Below are 17,834 nucleotides of genomic sequence, written 5' to 3'. Positions count from 1 at the left end.
TGTGCTAAGAGCCCAAGGTTCGTAATTCCCCTCTCTGACCATAAAGCACTTTAAACAATAAATGTAAGTGGCACTTTTGCACAATTTTTTATAGCTGCAGTTGATTTTAAGTAAAACAAGAAAGACTATATTCCTCTTTTTGTACCATATAGCCATTAAGGTTTTAAAAAATAATAGTAGGAAAACCTGGAAAGACTTACATGAACTGATGCAACATGAAGTGAGCAGAATCAGTGGAACAGTGAACACAGTAACAGCAACATCGTTTGATGAAGAACTGTGAATGACTTAGCTATTCTCAGCAATACAATGATCGAAGACAGTTCCAAAGCACTCATAATGAAAAATGCTATCCACTTCCAGATAAAGAACTGATGGAGTCTGAAAGTGGATCAAAGCATATTTTTTAAAATTTCTTTTTTTCTTTTGGGGGGGGTGGGGATGGAGGATTATGTCTTTTTTCACAACATGACTAATATGGAAATATGTTTTGCATGACTGTACATGTATAACCTATATCAAACTGCTTGCCTTCACAACAAGGAAGGAGTGGAGGGAGAGAGAGAATTTGGAATTCAAATTTTAAAAAAACTAATGTTAAACATTTTTACATGTAATTGGAAAAAAATAAAATATTTAGAGTAATGGGGGGGGGGGGGGTCAGGGCCAAGATGGTGTAGTAGTGCAGCAACCCAGCCAAACTCTCCCAACATTCCCTGGCCAAAAAAAAAAAAAAAAAAAAAAAAACAACTTTAGAAAAATGCCCCGAATTGAATTCTGGAGCAGCAGAGTCAAACAAAAGGTCCAGGTGAACCATTTTCCAGCCTAAGATAATTTAGGAGGTGGGAGCAGAGGTCTGTGACACAGGGATGGGGGCCAACCTAGAGCGCATGTGGCAACAATTCCAGTCGAGGGCCTTGGAGGCAGTGGCAGCAACAGCAGCCTTCCAGAACTCTCAGCCCAGAGATGGTAAGGGGGCTGTGCAACTGGTCAGAAAAAGATGAAAGCAAACACTCTGAGGGCACTGGGGGCAGGACCTGTAGAATTTGGCAATTCTACTGACCACATGCAGCTCTGAGTCTCAGTCCAGGGAGGACAGGGGCATCTGTGGTTAGTCACAAGGAAGCAGGGGCCTGGGTCACAGTTCCAGAGCAGAGAGGAATGCCTGTGGTCACTCACAAGGAAGCAGGGGCCCTGGTCACAGTTTCAAGGCCAAGAGGAGCACTAGCACTTGTAGCTGCAGGAGAAGTGGTACCCTTCCTGGGTAAAGACCAGAGTCCAGACCAGGACAGCAGTGACCACACCTCTCCCAGGATAATACCACTGTGGAAACACTGAAAACTATAGACCTCCCAGAAGTAGCTTGGAAAACAGCTGCATGAAAAAGTTAGAAGCTTAGCACAGAGCCTCACCACTCCGAGGTGAGCAGAGCCCAACTGTAATGTAAAATTCAAAGACAAGAAATGGGCTGGAACAATGAGAAAAAAAAAAAAAGAAAAAGAAACTTGATCATATAAAAGCTATTACGGTGGCAGGGAAGACCAAGACACAAACTCAGAAGAAGACAATAACACAAAAACAGCTATAATAAAAGCCTCAAAGAAAACCCAAGCCTAACAAGAATTCCTGGAAGAATTAAAGAAAGTTATACAACTGGTAGAGGAAAAATTGGGAAAATAAATGAGTGATGCAAGAAAATTATGAAAAGAGAACTTGGTAGAAGAGGTACAAAAAATACCAAGGAAAAAACACCTTAATGCTTAATGCTTAATGCTAAAAGAGACACAAAAACTCACCGAATACAAGAATTCCTTAAAAATTAGAATTGGCAAGTGGAACCTATTTTCTCCATGAGACATCAATAAACAATAAAACAAAGTCAAAAGAATGAAAAAGATAGAAGAAAATGAGAAATATGTCATTGGAAAAACAACTGACCTGGAAAATAGATCAAGCAGAAATAATTTAATAATTATTGGACTACCTGAAAACCATGATAAAAAAACAGAAAGAGCCTAGACACCATATTTCAAGAAATTATCAAGGAAAACTGCCCCAATATCTTAGATCCAGAGGGTGAAATAGAAATTGAAAGAATCCACCAATCATCTCCTGAAAGAGATCCTAAAATGAAAACTCCCAGGAATATTATAGCCAAATTATAGAGCTCTCAGCTCAAAGAGAAAAAAGTATAGCAAGTCAGAAAGAAAACAGTTCAAATACTGTAGAGCCACAATCAGGATCACACAAGATTTAGCAGCTTCCATGTTAATGGAGCAAAGGGCTTGGAATATGATATTCCACAAGGCAAAGGAACTAAGATTACAACCAAGAATAACCTACCCACCCAAACAGTATAATCTATTAGGGGAAAAAAACTGATATTTAACAAAATAGAGGATTTTCAAGCACTCCTGAAGAAAAGACCAGAGCTGAACAGAAAATTTAATTTTCAAACACAAGACTCAACAGAAGCATTAAAAAGGTAAAACATGAAAAAGAAATCATAAGGGACACAAGATTTAACTGTTTCCATTCCTAAATGGGAAGATGATACATATAATTCCTAAGAACTTTATCATTATGGGGACAGTTAGAAGGAGTCTGCATAGACAGAGGGCATGGGTGTGAGCTGACCATGTTGGGATGATCTCAAAAAAAAAAAAAAAAAGGAGGAGGAGGAAGGGAGAGGTAGAATGGGAGAAATTATCTCACATAAAAAAGGTGCACAAGGAAGAGCTTAAATTTATAGTGGAGGAGAAAATGGGGCAGGGGGCAGCAGGCAACACCTGAACCTCATTCTCATTGAAATTAGTTTCAAAGAGAAGACTACAGATGCACACTTAATTGGGTACAGAAATCTATCTTACCCAACAGGAAAGTAGGAGGGAAAGGGGATAAGAGAAAGAGGTGGAGGGGTGATAAAAGGGAGGGTGGACTAAGGGAGGTAATGGTCAGAAGCAAAATGGTCTCTTTAAAAAACCAAAAACCTATTATTTATTTATTTTGGGCATTCTTTTATTTTTAAATTTTAAGTTCCAAATTCTCTCCCTTCCCCCCACCCACTGAGAAAGCAAGCAAAATGATACCAATTATACACGTGAAATCATGAAGAACATAAATCCATATTAGCTGTACAGAAGAAAAAAATAAAGTGAGAAAATCATACTTCAATTTTGCACTCAGAGCTCATCAGTTCTCTCTCCAGAGGTGGAAAGCATTTTTCATCATGAGTCCTTTGGAACTGTCTTGGATCACTGCACTGATCAGAGTAACAAGTCTTTCACAGTTGATCACCATTACAACATTGCTGTTACTATGCACAATGATCTCCCAGTACTTCTCACTTCACTTTGCATCAGTTCATACAGGTCTTGCCATGTTTTTCTAAAACTACCTTCCTTGTCATTTCTTATAGCACAATAGTACTCCATCACAATCATAGGCCACAACTTGTTCAGCCATTCCCCAACTGATGGGCATCCCCTCAATTTCCAATTCTTTGCCACCACAAAAAGAGTTGCCATAAATATTTTTGTACATATAGGTCTCTTTCCTTTTTCTCTGATCTCCTTGGGATACAGACCTAATAGTGGTATTGCCGGGTGAAAGAGTATGCATAGCCTTTTGGACATAACTCCAAACTGTCCTTGGTTGACGGACCAGTTTACAATTCCACCAACAGTGTATTAGTGTACCTATTTTCCCTCAGCTATGTCGCACAGTGGATAAAGTGCCAGGCCTGGAGTCAGGAAGACTCACCTTCATGAGCTCAAATCTGGCCTCAGATACTTACTAGCTGCGTGACCCTGGGTAAGTCACTTAACTGCGTTTGCCTCAGTTTCCTCATGTGTAAAACGAGTTGGAGAAGAAACTGGCAAACCACTCCAGTATTTTTGCCAAGAAAACTACAAATGGGGTCATGAAGAATAGGACATGACTTAAACAACTGAACAACAACAAAAATCAATAATGATTTAGAGCTTTTTCATATAACTACAGATAGCTTCAGAAGAGTTCTTCTTCTGAAAACTGCTTATTCATCTGACCATTTATCAGTTGGGAAATGGCTCTTATTTTTACAAATCTGACTTAGTCCTATACTCAATATATATCTGAGAAATGAGGCCCTTACCGGAGAAACCTCTTGTAAAATATTTTGATACTGCTTCTTTTAGCAAAATGTAGTTTCCCTGATTCTCTCTGATAATGAAGTCTATTTTGTCTTTTGTTTTGCCTGAGATCCTGATTGCTACCCCTGCCTTTTTTTTTTTTCTTCAGCTGGAGCATAACAGATTCTGCTCCAGCCCTTTATTCTAACTCTGTGTGTGTCTTTCTGTTCCAAGTGAGTCTGCTCTAGACAGCGCGCTGCTGGGCTCTGGCTTCTCACCTCTCCTGCTGTCTGCCTCCACTTCGGGGCAAGCTCATCCCGTTCACAGCTGAGATTATTGTGCGCTTTCTTCCACTTTACTGTCTCCCCTTTATCCCGTCTCTCTTCAAAAGTCTATTTGGCTTCTGACCAGTCTCCCTTAATCTGTCCTCCCTTTTCTTGCTCCCCCCTCCCATGATCTCTCATGTCCTTCCTCTCCCATCTCTCTATTGGGTAGGATAGATTTCCATACCCAACTCTGTGTGTGTGTGTGTGTGTGTGTGTGTGTGTGTGTGTGTGTTCCTTGTTTGAATCAACCCCAAGAGAATGACATTCAAGCACCACCTGCTACCCCATTTTCTCCTCTATTATAAAAGCTCTTCGTTTCCTAATTTTTAAGGAATTCTTTCTTTCAGTGAATTTCTGCGCCTCTTTTACCATTAGGCCAATTCTGTTTTTTAAGGTGTTTTCTTCAGTACTTTTTTTGTGTCTTGTTTACCAAGATGTTAATTTTCTTGCATCGTTCTTATTTCTTTTCCCAATTTTTCTTCTGCCACTCTTAACAATTTTCTTTCACTCCTCCAGGAATTCCTGTTGGGCTTGGGTCCAAATACCATTTTTTTTCTTTAAGGCTTTGGCTATAAATGCTTTCACATTGCCGTCTTCTTCCCTGCTACCGTAACAGCTTTTTATGGTGAAGTTCTTTTTTTTTTTGGCTCACTGGTCCAGCCTATTTCTCGGCTTGGGCTCTGCTCACCTGGGGGTGGGGAGTCATTGTGCCAAGCTTCAGGCTTTTTCATGCTGCCCTTTCCCTTTCCCTCCGTCCTCTGTCTATTCCCACTGACCCCACAGCCTGCCCAGACAGTACTAGCAGCTGCCTAGAATGCTTGAGCAGTCAGCCTCTAGTCTCATCACCCTCCCAGGATGAGCTCATCACTTCTAAACCCACCACCACGATGCTAACTCAAGCCTTGAGGCACCACCTCCCCCAGTGTCCTTTCCCGGCAGGGTAGAGCACTAAACTCCTCTCTGTGCCTTCCTTTATAGAGAACAGAGGCTAGCCTCTCAGCTCTTCTACTCTGTTTCTGTTTCCCTGCCTGGTTTCACAGAACGAGATGACCCTGGCTGGCTACCCCTCCTCCTAATTCCTGTGGTGTGCTGTCTCCCTCTTTAGATTATGAGCAACTTGAGAGCAGGGACCATTTCTTCTTTTTATAAATTGTTTCCCCGATGCTTAGTGCATTGCCTGCCAAGTCACAAGAGCTTAATAAATGTTGATTGGATTGAATTATTGGGCACAAATAAGGAGATAAGGCATTAACTCACCCGGATTGCAAAGTAGTTCACACCATACATCTCCAAGTCCTGAGCAATCTTCAAATATTCCATTTCAGCTTCATCTCTGTGAGGACAATGAAAAGTGATGTGACAGCTGCTAAGTGAGAAGGGGAAAGGATGATTCTGCCAGGAGTCACTGAGAAAGGCAAGGTCTCAGAAGAACTTTGGGCTGATGCAGAAAGCCTTCATACTCTCATCAAAAGTAGGGAAATAGTCACACTCTCTTAGAATCAGGTGGGACCTCAGAGAATGTCTAATTCAACTATCCACTGAAATACAAATCTTCTCTACAAGTGCCCTGATGGGTAGGTCACAAGGAACTCAACATTTGTCAAGGTCTTGGGCCAAATTAGCCATAGGAAGCTCTTCATGAAGTTACAGGAAATTGAAATCTGCCTCCCAGGTACTTTCTACCTATTTACCCTAGGTTTAGTGGGAGAAGCCCAGGACTTTAGAATTCACGCTTCATCCCAAATCAAGCATGCCATTGTCTTAACTAACTCAGACTCACTGGCCCTTATCTGAGTACAAGCAGCCACAAGAAAACATTACCATGCGCTTCAGTCTGATGACCCTCACTCCAGACTCCAATTCATGTTTCACAAGCTGCTTCTTTCCTTCAAGGAGCCAGGTTAAACACCCAAAAGAGTGACAAAGAGAAAGCCAGCTACGGCTGGCTGCCCTGCCGGATGCGTGGCTCCACTCACAACTAAACATCCTGAGCTCCATCTATGTAGCTCAGTACCTAGTGTTACCTGTGTCCAATGTAGAAGCCTTCATAAGAAAAGTTATTTACAGCCCAGAAAGGCTGGCTCAGATCCTATTTACTCATGGAACAGGGAAACTAGCAGTGTCCAAATGACCAGTGGAGAAATCCATCACATTGGTGCCTTTGGAGGGCTCACCTTGCTCTCCCTCGATGCTCTGCATACCAGGAGGTAATTCTCTCCTCCCACATCTCCTGTGTCATCTGATACAGATTTATTACCTAGAAAAAAGCAAACACATATATGTACACATATGCACACCACCATAATAGTAGAAAGATCCTTTCAACTGAGCTCCCCTACAAAATGCCTGCTCCAGTGTCTCCATGGAGCATGGAGGGAGTGCCAAGATTCTCAAAGGTGATCCATGGTGGGCAAGCTCTGGCAGGTTCTATCAAGCCAGGAAGGCTTGAAGTATTGACTCTGTATCTGTCATTCCAGAAATAAGCTAAGTTCAAAAAGGTCATTACTGGGTTGTCACAAGATGATTTTTTTCCCTTTGGTCACAACTCATCAAATTGTCTATTAAGGTAAGAAGGAAGTGCAATCTACATTCATGAAGCAAGTCCTCCATGAGAATGAAATCACAGATGAACTAATGTTGGAGAAGAAATTCCTGGTGACCAGGTCTCCAAAAGGATCACCACCAATCAAAAGCCTGACCAGACGTGTGATTTATTTCAATCACGTGCACGCAGCGTTGGCTTCATCTGTTCAACATTGGTGGAAAACACCAAATGCACAGGTGAAGGCCACAGGAAATGACATTTAGGTACTTATTAAGCAATGCAGACTGAGCAGACCCACTACACATGATGCAGCAAAACATGACTGTGCTGTCCGTGAATTGAAGGGGCAACATAGAAGTATTACTCTCAAAAACCATTCTTCCCTCCCTCCACTTTGTCTTATCTAAACTTCTCACAGCTTAATCCTGAATCCACTTGAATAACTTCAAAATTGTGGTTGCCTCAACTGCTATTTCGAGCAATACTCACTGACTAAGACACCCCCTTTATCCCCAAATCAACATGAAAAACCTGTTGGAAGCAACTGACCAGTGGGCGGCAAATGTAACCTTCCTAATTCTCAAAGTTCTGTGCTCCGGACTGGTTCAGAATGCCTAAAAACTCACACTTCCCAAGGTCCTTCTAGAACTCTGGCTTGCTTTCTTCAGAATGTGGGTCTGCGAGGCTTCCCAAAGAGGCCCCTCCAAACCCGGTATTGTTCCTTACCCTTTTTGGAAGCAGCTCCTCCTGAGCCAAAAAGCCACGCTTGTGGACAGAGGGGTCATAGTCACCGTACTACAGGAAAAGGAAAGCAAGCACGTGAGAGGTAATAGAAGTGAAATTTATTTCCACACAAGCTTCTTCCTTTTCTGTATTCTCAAAGCATTTCCCCCATGATCGCAGTCAAGATTTAAATGTTACCAGTTTGCTATCCCTAACTAAAACTACAAAGCTGATCCTATCTATGAATTGAGTTGCAAAATCCCACAGGGACAGGGGTGGGTGACGTGCTAATCAGAATGTGTGAAGGCACAGAAATGTTGACCCTGCATTCTAACTTTCAAAATAAGCACTTTTTGCTAAAACATTAGTTTTTCCCTTGGGGGAAAAAAAGGCTGCGTAAATTGTTGGAAACAATGTGAGATAAGAATATTATCTATTTACAATTCAAAAATGCTAAATGGTTGATAACTGGAATGAAGGCTATTTATGAGGCCACAAAAATAACACACATAATGTTTTTAAATAACTTTTCCAAAGAGCCCTGAAAAGCACTTACAAATAGAAAGAGAAAAAAAGAAAGAAAGAAACCCAATGTCAGTATTATCATTTCCATCTTAGAGACAAAGAAACTTGTAAAAGGGTTAGCTGATTTTCTCAAGGTTACAAGCAAGTCAATGAATAAAGATGCCAGAAATAGGGGCTCAGGCATTTTATTGCATTCATTCATTCCATGACAACAAATGAGAAATTTGTTTCATGATAAAAAATATCCTCCTTTTCTCCTAGGAGACTTAAGTTTGACTAGTTAGAAAATCAGAACTGACACTATTTACAAATGAGGCATGCAGGAGAATATAAAACAAATCGTGCCTTTCAACCACTGGCATTCACAAGGGTGGTTGTTGTTTGAAGTCCGCCTACCACCTCATCTGAACCAGCAAAGCTCAGCATTCCATCATGAACTCTGTATAAACATTTATCCTTTTAGCAAACAGTACTCACCAAGCAAAATAAGTAAGGTGGAGAACAAAGATTATAACCACCACCACCACCAAAAAAAAGAGAGAGACAGCTATATTAATAAACCAATTGCTGAGTTAAGACTGAAAGAGTACTGGAGCTGGAGGCGGAAGGCCTAGATTCCAAGCCTTGCTTTGCCAAGGACTGCGTGACCTTGAGCATGGCATTTCTCTTCTCTGGGCCTCAGTTTCTCTTCTGTAATATGAGAGGACTGGACTACATGACCTCCAAGGTCCCTTCCAGCTCTAAAGCCATGACCTTATGAGCCTGCTTACTACCTACAAAAACCTGGGCAAATCCATCTCCCTCCCCGGTCTAATTTCCTCATCCATAAAAGAAGCAGGGTGGGGTGGACACAGTGGACCTAAGTCTCTTCAAGACCTAAGGTCCAGGGGCAGTTAGGTAGCGCAGTGCATAGAGCATCAGCCCTGGTTTCAGGAGGACCTGAGTTCAAATCCAGCCTCAGACATCTAACACTTACTAGCTGTGTGACCCTGGGCAAGTCACTTAACCCCACTGCCTAGCCAAAAAAAAAAAAAAGATCTCAGGTTCAACAAAGTTAAGGCGCCGTCACATCTTCTTTATGACATACAATGTGGTCAGCGGTAATCACCTCCCTCTTCATTTTTTTTAGGAGGATGGCACACCTCTACAGTATCTTTGAAGATTAAGCCAGTGCTAACACAGTTATAATACAAAAGCACCCGTGCAAAGTTAAGTCCAAGAAACTCAAGAGACTAACTACCCACATTACTCTCTATAATGCCAGGAAAACAACCTATTTATCAAGTTCATGACATCTGAGCAATACTGAGGAGTTAAAGGTAGCTCTGAAAAAACAGTGACTACTCCAATCAATAAGCTCGATGTGCAACATTAAAGCTACCTTGATGGATAGATAGATATTTTTGCTTTTAAAGGTCTTTCTAAAATTTTTTCTAAATGTAGCATTTCAGTTGCGTACAAGGTATTTTCATAATGTCATAGTTTTATGGCAAACACCACTTTAATCAATAGATGGATTCCTGAAATGTACAACAGGGAATTGACTATTTAACGTAACTGCAGGATTTTCCAGCTGGAAGGGCCTGAGAAATCATCTTGTCCAATACATTCATTTACCAAAGGGGAAGACATCTCGTCTAAGGTCGTACAACTAACAAGTGACAGAATCAGAACTCAAATTCGGATATCTCACCTCCCAGTATAGTACTCTTTCTACTACACCATGCTGATTTCAAGGACATCCATAATTCAAGTGAATAAACACGCATTAAGTACCTACTATGTGCAAAGCACTGGGCTGGGCCTGGCAAGACAAAGACAAAAGGTCTGGGTGCCACAGCTTAAGGACAGTAATAAGCTAGAAAGTGTCCAGAGGAGGGTCAGCAGGATGATCAAGGGTCCTGAGTCTGTGACACAGGGGGATCAACTGAAGAACTGGGAATACTTGCCCCAGAGAGGGGAAGAGTCATGTGGGACCGAGGAGATGCCTTCAAATATGGCGGGGGAAGGAGCAGACCTTTTCTGTCTGGCCCAGAGGCAGGACCAGGAGCAAACAGGCAAACAGGTTCAGTGTCAGGGGCTTTGCCAGAGGAGATGGGTCCCTATCACTTAAGATGAAGTATCCAGAGAGCTGCTGAGATCCTTTCTACATCCCACCTTGTGTGGTTTGGTGATCACATGCTCCAATCAAAAGGATTATTAGGTCACAGGGAGTGTAATAAACACCTAGGTGGCGCAGTGAATAGAGCATAAGCTCAGGAGTCAAGAGGACTCGAATTCAAATCTGACATCAGACACTTGATACCTACTCGCTGTACGACCCTGGGCAAGTCACAACCCCAATTACCTTGCCAAAATAAATAAATAAATAAACACTCGTGAACTGTGTTAACAGACCAAGGCAAGGGCAAACTATACTGTTTTGAGAATTATTTCTTTTGAGTTATACCTGTAATTTTAGTTTTTCTTTTTACTAAAGTACATTTACTTTTTCTTCTCATTTTTTTAATGTAAAAAATATTTAATTCTGTATAAAGTCTATACCATAGGAAAATTTACATGTGCAAACCAATGATATCTAAGCTGTGGATATAATATATGTATCAGAAAAAATAATTGGTTGAACTATTGGACCATGCATCAGAATGAAGAAAATATGAAGTCTAGGAAAAGTAAATATCAGACCAGAGAGGGCTAAATGTCAAAAATGAAAGCTTAGAGTCTTGAGTGGAAGAACATTAGCAACATAAACCCATTCTTTTTCTTTTTCCTTTTAAAACTTTTAACTGATCTTTTGGCTTTAACATTATATTCATTTCCTAACATAAGCTCCTTACTTTCAACAACAACAACAAAAAAAAAAAACAAAACTAACCTTTAAAATAAAAAATTCAAAAGAGAGGAAAAAAGCAACTCAGAATGGAAAATGCAAATGCAGACTCTCATCTCTCTTCTTTGAAGTCAAGCTGACTCATTCATTCAATAAATATCTCATTAAGTACCTGCTGCATGCTGGGCACACAGCTAAGTAAGCACTGGGGATACAGAGAAAGGCAAAAAGACAGACCCTGCTCTCAAGCAGTTCACAGTCTACTGGGGGAGACAACCCAAGAACAGATACTGGTCATGCTGCACAAGAAACATTTCCCAGATGAAGGAGAGATAATCGAGGGATGGCCGCTGCACGGCCTTCACTTTAGATTTTGTTCCTGTTCTTTCCACTGCCGCGTCACCAGGGTACATCACAGACCCGATTCTGCATCGCTTGCGTCTCCCCATGCCTCTCTGTGCTCCTCATTTCTCACAGTGTAATAACAACCAGCTCCGTTCATGCACCACACAGTCATGCAGTCATTCACCACTCCAGGAGCACCTCCTTTGATTCTAGCTCAGGCCTGCACAACCTGGGGCCCACACACCAAGGATTTCGGGGGCCTTGAAAAATGTAGAGGAAAACATGCTTTGTATGTAGAGGAAATCTTTGGCCTGCTGCAGGTTGTGCAGGCCTGCTCTAGCTCTCTGTTACTACAAGGAGGTGCTGCTCTAAATATTATGTTTATCGGAATTTTTTTTTTAAATCACCAATTTCCTGGGGCATACGCCTAGAGGCAGTTAGGTGATAGGCACTGGGCCTGGAGGCAGGAAGACCCGAGTTCAAATTTAGCCTCAGATATTCCTAGCTATATGACCCTGGTCAAGTTATTTAACCTCTGTTTGCCTCCATTTCCTCAGCTGTAAAATGAGGATAATAATATTCCCTACCTCACTGGATTGTTGTGAAGATTAAATGAGATATTTGTAAAGTGCTTAGCACAGTGCCTGGCACCTGGCAAGTACTATATTAAATGTTCATTTCCTCCCTTCCTTCCCTCAGGGTCAGAAAACATAGACGTTTCAATTACTTCTTAGCCTAATTCCAAATTGCTTGCCAGAATGGTTGAATCAGTTTACTGGTCCACCCCCCCATCCAACAGTGATGATCATCTTTGGTTAGTTTTGCCAATTTATCGAGTGTGGTCAATTTGTGATCTAAAACTCCAGGGTTGCTTTGATTTGCATTTTTTACTACTGATTTAGAACACATTTCTTATGGTTATTAATAGTTAACAATTCTTCTTTGGAGAAGTGTTTGTTCATATTATCCTTTGATCACTGATCCTTTTGGTCAAATATACTTGAAATTCTTGTCAAAGATACTTGATGTAAAGATTTTTTTCCTCCAAGTGACTGCTTTTCTTATAATACTAGTTATGTTGATTTTATTCATGTAAAAGCTTTTCAATTTTCAGTTTCACATATTCTAAATAATCTTTTTTATCTTGTTTGGTCAAGAATTCTCCCCCTCACTATAGCTAGATGCAAGATACCTGGTCTGATTCCTATTTTTTTTTGGGGTGCGACCTTTAATGTTCAGGTCCTAGGTGCATTTTGATTGTGTGGTGGTGTATGGTATAAGCTGTTGGCCTAACCTTAATTTCTGCCAAATGCTTTCCAGTTTTCTTGGCAACTCTGGGCAAAGAGGTGATTCTTTTCCAAGTAATCTGTGTTCTTGAGTTTGTCAAACACTGGAAACCCTTCTTTTTAAAGAGTACATTATCTTGACATAGCAGTCTCTCTCTGATTTGGAGATCATATATCCGGAAACTGATTAACTGGAACAATGTTGAGAACCAAGCTGAGGGAAGGAGACCCCAATTCCATAACAATAGCTCAGAGTTATAGTTCACATGTATAAAGCATCTCAAGATTTACAAAAGCACTTTCACCACAAGAGCCCAGTGAGGTGAGTTCATGTACTTGATTCACAATAGGGTTCCTCATAGCCTCATTCATAAAGTCCTAAGAGGCTTAGCAAACTGATTTCTAAGCTCAAAGCATATTGAAGAGCAGAGAAGAAAGTGGTAAGGGATGAGGGTTCAAAGTAGTCACACTAATAGTAGTAAAATGTGACAGCTAAGAGCAAGGGAAAAGACTGAAAAATGACAAAAACCATAGCACGTGGGGTCATTCTGTGCGGCCTAGCCGTCCTTTAGAAACTGATCCAACAAATGTGACTTCCTTCACAAAGCCAATGGGTCAAAAGCTGCAATCAAGAACTATCTGTCAGTGTCTACTCCATACAAGAAGAGAGGTAGCCTCGGCAGTTTCAAAGAGCCAAGAGCTACTGGACTCGAGTCCCACCTTGGGCACATCCTGGCTGTGTGACCCTGGGCAAGTCACTTCACATCTCAAGACTAAAGATTAGAAGCTGCAGAGAAAGAGGGTGTACGAGGTGCTGCATGAGACACAAGGGGGATAAGGATAAACAATGCCATTTCATCGCTAAAGAAGCCGACACGCTACTGAGCAGGGGGACAAGGAGCACATCAGGAAAAAAGTGTAATAACACAGAGCGGGGTGGGATGAGAGCAAAGGAGGGGTGCAAAGTAATCGAGGAAAATCTGAAGAAAGAAAAAAAGCACACATCTACCTAGTGAGCTTAGGGAAAGCTTCTCAGATCAAGGAACACCCAAAGAAGATGACCCTGAAAAGACACGAGGAGGGCGTCCATCCCAGGATGGGGGACCTGCAGGAGAGAGCTCAACGGAGTTCGATGTGGGCAGAATGGGGAATGTACAGAGAGGAATGGGAAAGAAGGATTAGAAAGCTTGGGGGAGGCCTTCACCACCAGACTAAAAAGTCCTCTCTCTAGGCGACAGAGCACATGAGCAAAGCTCAGACTATTTCTGATCGACTCCCTTCTCTACTTTCAATTTGTTGAAGCTGTCTCTTCTCTCCTCAAACCACCCTCACAGCAACACCCTCCCTCTTCACTCTCAGCAAATGCTTCACCTCATACTTGGCTAAAAAACTGAGGCTCTCCTTCATGAATTCCCTCTTCTTGCTCACATTCGACTAAGAATTCTTCATGAATTCCCTCTTCTCCCCAACTCCATAATTCAAACTGCTTTGACGTCATGCCCCACTCTCTCTTCTTCTCTTCCAATGTCTGACGAAGAGGTGGAAGGCCAAGCCCTCTGCTACTGCCTTTGATCCCGTCCCCTCTGATCTTCTCCATAAGCTTGCCTCTTCAATTATTCCCACCTTCACCCCAATTTCCAACCTCTCCATACCCCCTGATCCCTTCCCTACAGCCTAAGAGAAATGCCCAGATCTTCTCCACCCTTACACTTTAATTTGGTACTCCCCCTCCAGCTCTCCTCCCTTTCAAGCCCAACTCCTACAAAATCTGGTGAATCAATCTCCTCGCCTTCACTCTCACCTCCAGTCACTTCTCAGCCTGTTGTGACCTGGCTTCAGACCACATCAGACTATGGTCACTCAAGAGAAACTGCTCCCTCCAAGCAGCATTTGGCAGTGCAGCCCGGCCCTGCCCCCCCCCATACACTCTCCTTACTGGATTTTTATGATCGTGGCTCTCCTCCTACCAGTCTGGCCCCTCCCTCTCGACCTCCTTTGCTGGGTCATCTCCTCTTTTCTCTCTATGCTTTCTCTCAGTGATGTCATCAATCTCCAAGGATTCAATCATCACCTTTATAAAGAAGATTCCCTAAATATTTAGCCCCACTTTCTCCTCTAAACTTTAGCCCCACACCCCCAACTGCCTTTTGGACAAACAATACAATCAACATTAATTAAGTACCTACTGTGTTCCAGGCACTGTGCTATGTGTTGGGGACACATATAAGAAAAAAAGAAGATCCTTGCCCTCAAGGAGCTTCCAATCTAAAGGGGGAAGCCAATCCACAAAGGAAGCGAGAGGGAGGGGAGTACCCAGCAGAGCATGATGACCGTGAAGTCAAAACTGAGAAGCCAAAGGGATGTCCACATGGCATCTCAAAATCAGCACAGATAAAACTAAGATCGTCATCTTTTCTCCCAGAGCCCTCCCCTCTTGCTAACGCCCTTCTTTCTGTGGAGGGCACCACCACCCTTGCAGTCAGCTCTGCCCTCTCCCTCACAGCCCACGCCCAGTCAGTGGCCAAGTCTTCAACTCTGCCTCCACAATATCCTGAATCTGTCCTCTTCTGTTCACTCACACCATCACCTCCCCCTCTCACCTGCACTTTCTCAACAGCTTAACTGGTGTGCTGGCATCTGGTCCCTCCTGGCTCACAGCTGTTACACTGATATTTCTAAAGCACAGGTCAGACCAGGTCACTTCCCTGCTCAGGAAGCTCTAATGACCCCCAACTGCCTCTAGGCTAGAGTAGAAACTGCTCTGGCTGGGCATGTAACAGCCTTCCCCGTGTGGCTGCAGGATACCTCGAAAGCTTACTGAACACTCCTCTCTTCATGCACTCTCTGACATCTCTTTGCCATCCCACTGCCCTTCTCTGGGCCTCACCATCAGCTAGCCCATGGGCCTGGAACGTCCTTACCTTCCTCATATCATATCTGCCTCTTAGCATCCCTAGCTCCTTTCAAAGCTCAGCCCAAGTTCCAGAACCTACAGAAAATCAATCCTGATCTCCCCAGGTATCAGTTCTTTCTTATTAGAAATTATTCTTTATCAGAAGTTCCCACAGTGGGTGATACTGCCCTCTGGGGGGTGCTAGAATGATCCAGGGGGGGTGGTAGTAGCCTTGGGTACAACTGGGGAGCATTGAATAAAAATAAGGGAGTGGTAGAAGCATAAGAAAAGAATAGGAGATAAGAAAAATTTTAAAAACATTCATACATATTTCATCTGTTGTGAAACAGAGTTAAAGTCATAGTGATTACATTATTTTCCAAATAAACACACAAAATGCAAGTTATAAACAATCAGTGGTCAAGTCCACCTACAGGTCTTAACAAGCAAGTGTTGGCAGACAAGCGTGTCACTCATTGTCAGGAAGTCCAGTATGCATCAGCAGGAATATGTACATGTTATGACTTGTAATGCATGTAATATGATACTATATAGTTACATGACGCAATATTGTGCCATCAAAATTTCAATGCAGGAAAAAAAACATTTACAATAAATTATTACATTTAAGATGATTAAATGCATCATTTAAAAAAATTTATATTTATATATAAATATATTTATACATATAATTTTTTTTAAAAAACCATTAAAGGGTTAAAGAAAGTAGATTTCCGAGGGGCGCTGAGTAACTTTTTTTTTTTTAAAGGGGGAAGTCGGCCAAATAACTTTGGGAACCTCTGCTCTACAGAGTTAGTGTTTCATTTTCTGTGAGCATGTTGTTTCCCCCCCAATACAATATAAGCGCTTGGGGGGCTTCAATCAATCACTCAAGTATTCATTAAGTATCTGCTATGTGCCAATCACCAGACTACAAAGAACAAACCAATCTCTAATCTTAGAGCTTCCCTTATATAAATATACACAGAATAAATATAAGGAGAATAAATCCAAGGAAGGACAAGGAGGAGGGACAATCAGAAATGCTTCATGTAGAAGATGGTGCTTGAGTTGCCCTCTAAAAAGGAAGAGAGCAACTCTTGGGGATAGAGGAGAGAAGGGAGTACGTTCTGAACATAGCCGCAGACAGAAGGCAGAGTGTCACCTGGGGGGAACGGAAGATGCTGCCAAGATCATAAAGTGCAGGAAGAAAAGGCAGGTATAATGAGGCTGGAAAGAGGAGTTTACATTTTATTCTAGAGGCTAAGGGAACCACTAAACATGAATGAATAGCAGAGCAACCTGGTAAGATCTGCACTTTAAAAACAATTATTTTGGCAGTTGGGTGAAGCATGGACTGGAGAGGAAAGAGATGAGGCAGGAGACAAATCAGGATCTACTGGAATGATCCAGGTGGGATGTAATGAGGGCCCGAATGAAGGTGGTGGCTGTAGGACTGGAGAGAAAGAGAGATGTGGGAGAAAGGTGATAGAACAGCAGGACTTAGAGGATTTGGCCACTGTGGAATGAAGGAGGGTTAAGAGGCAAGGATAACAGCAAGGCTATGAACCTGGGAGCCTTGTGAGAAAGCTGGCACCTCTTACAGAAACAGGTAAGCTTGGAAGAGGAGAGCGTTTATAGTGTGACGAGCTCTACTCAGCACTTGTTTCTGGGACATCCAGTTTGAAACGACAAACAAGCAGCTGAGAATGTAGAAGTGAAACTCGGGGGGAGAGAGTGGGTCTGGATCTATAGATCTGGGCCTTATCCACATGGAGATGGTCATTAAACTTGTTGAAGCTGATGAGGTCACCAACACAGAGAGTCAAGTCAAGTCAATCAGCATTTGTTAAATATTTACTATATGGCAGGCACCATGCTAAGCACTGGAATACAAATCCAAGCAAAAAGAAGGAAGGTGACATTCTAAGCGCAGAAAACAACACGCAAAAGGAGGCTGGAAGAGGACAAAGGGAGTTAAGATGAAAGTAGCTGGAGGCAGGGGACTTGGAGAGAAAGTCTGGATGGAGAATCCAGATTGAGGAGAGGGCCCAAGAACAGGACTTCAGGCAGCAGGATGTGGCTGATGATCCAGCAAAAGAGACTGAGAAGGAGAGGTCGGGTAGTAGCAGAACCATGATACAGCCACGTCACAAAAACCCAGAGAGGAAGGCCTGAGAATCTGTGAGGAAAGGGTGGTCAACCACGCCAAATGCAAGAAAAAGGTCAAGGAGGAAAGTTGAGTCAGG

The 17,834-nt window shown here is 42.3% G+C and overlaps 1 protein-coding gene across 3 annotated transcripts in view; it reads right to left on the bottom strand.

The window, feature by feature from the left end:
• Positions 1-17,834, bottom strand: part of NF2 (neurofibromin 2) — a 128,494-nt gene that overhangs the window by 48,557 nt on the left and 62,103 nt on the right. For all 3 annotated transcript variants that reach the window (XM_027863517.1, XM_027863507.1, XM_027863524.1), the window contains exons 5-7: positions 7,710-7,778; positions 6,613-6,695; positions 5,696-5,771 (exon numbers count right to left, since the gene is read on the bottom strand). In XM_027863517.1, the coding sequence (XP_027719318.1) occupies positions 5,696-5,771; positions 6,613-6,695; positions 7,710-7,778 (228 nt within the window). The remainder of the gene's footprint in view (positions 1-5,695; positions 5,772-6,612; positions 6,696-7,709; positions 7,779-17,834) is intronic.

Source organism: Vombatus ursinus, unplaced genomic scaffold (genome assembly GCF_900497805.2).
Source record: "Vombatus ursinus unplaced genomic scaffold, bare-nosed wombat genome assembly UNPS02001287.1, whole genome shotgun sequence".
NCBI lineage: Eukaryota > Metazoa > Chordata > Mammalia > Diprotodontia > Vombatidae > Vombatus > Vombatus ursinus.
This window is presented reverse-complemented; position numbering and strand designations above follow the sequence as displayed.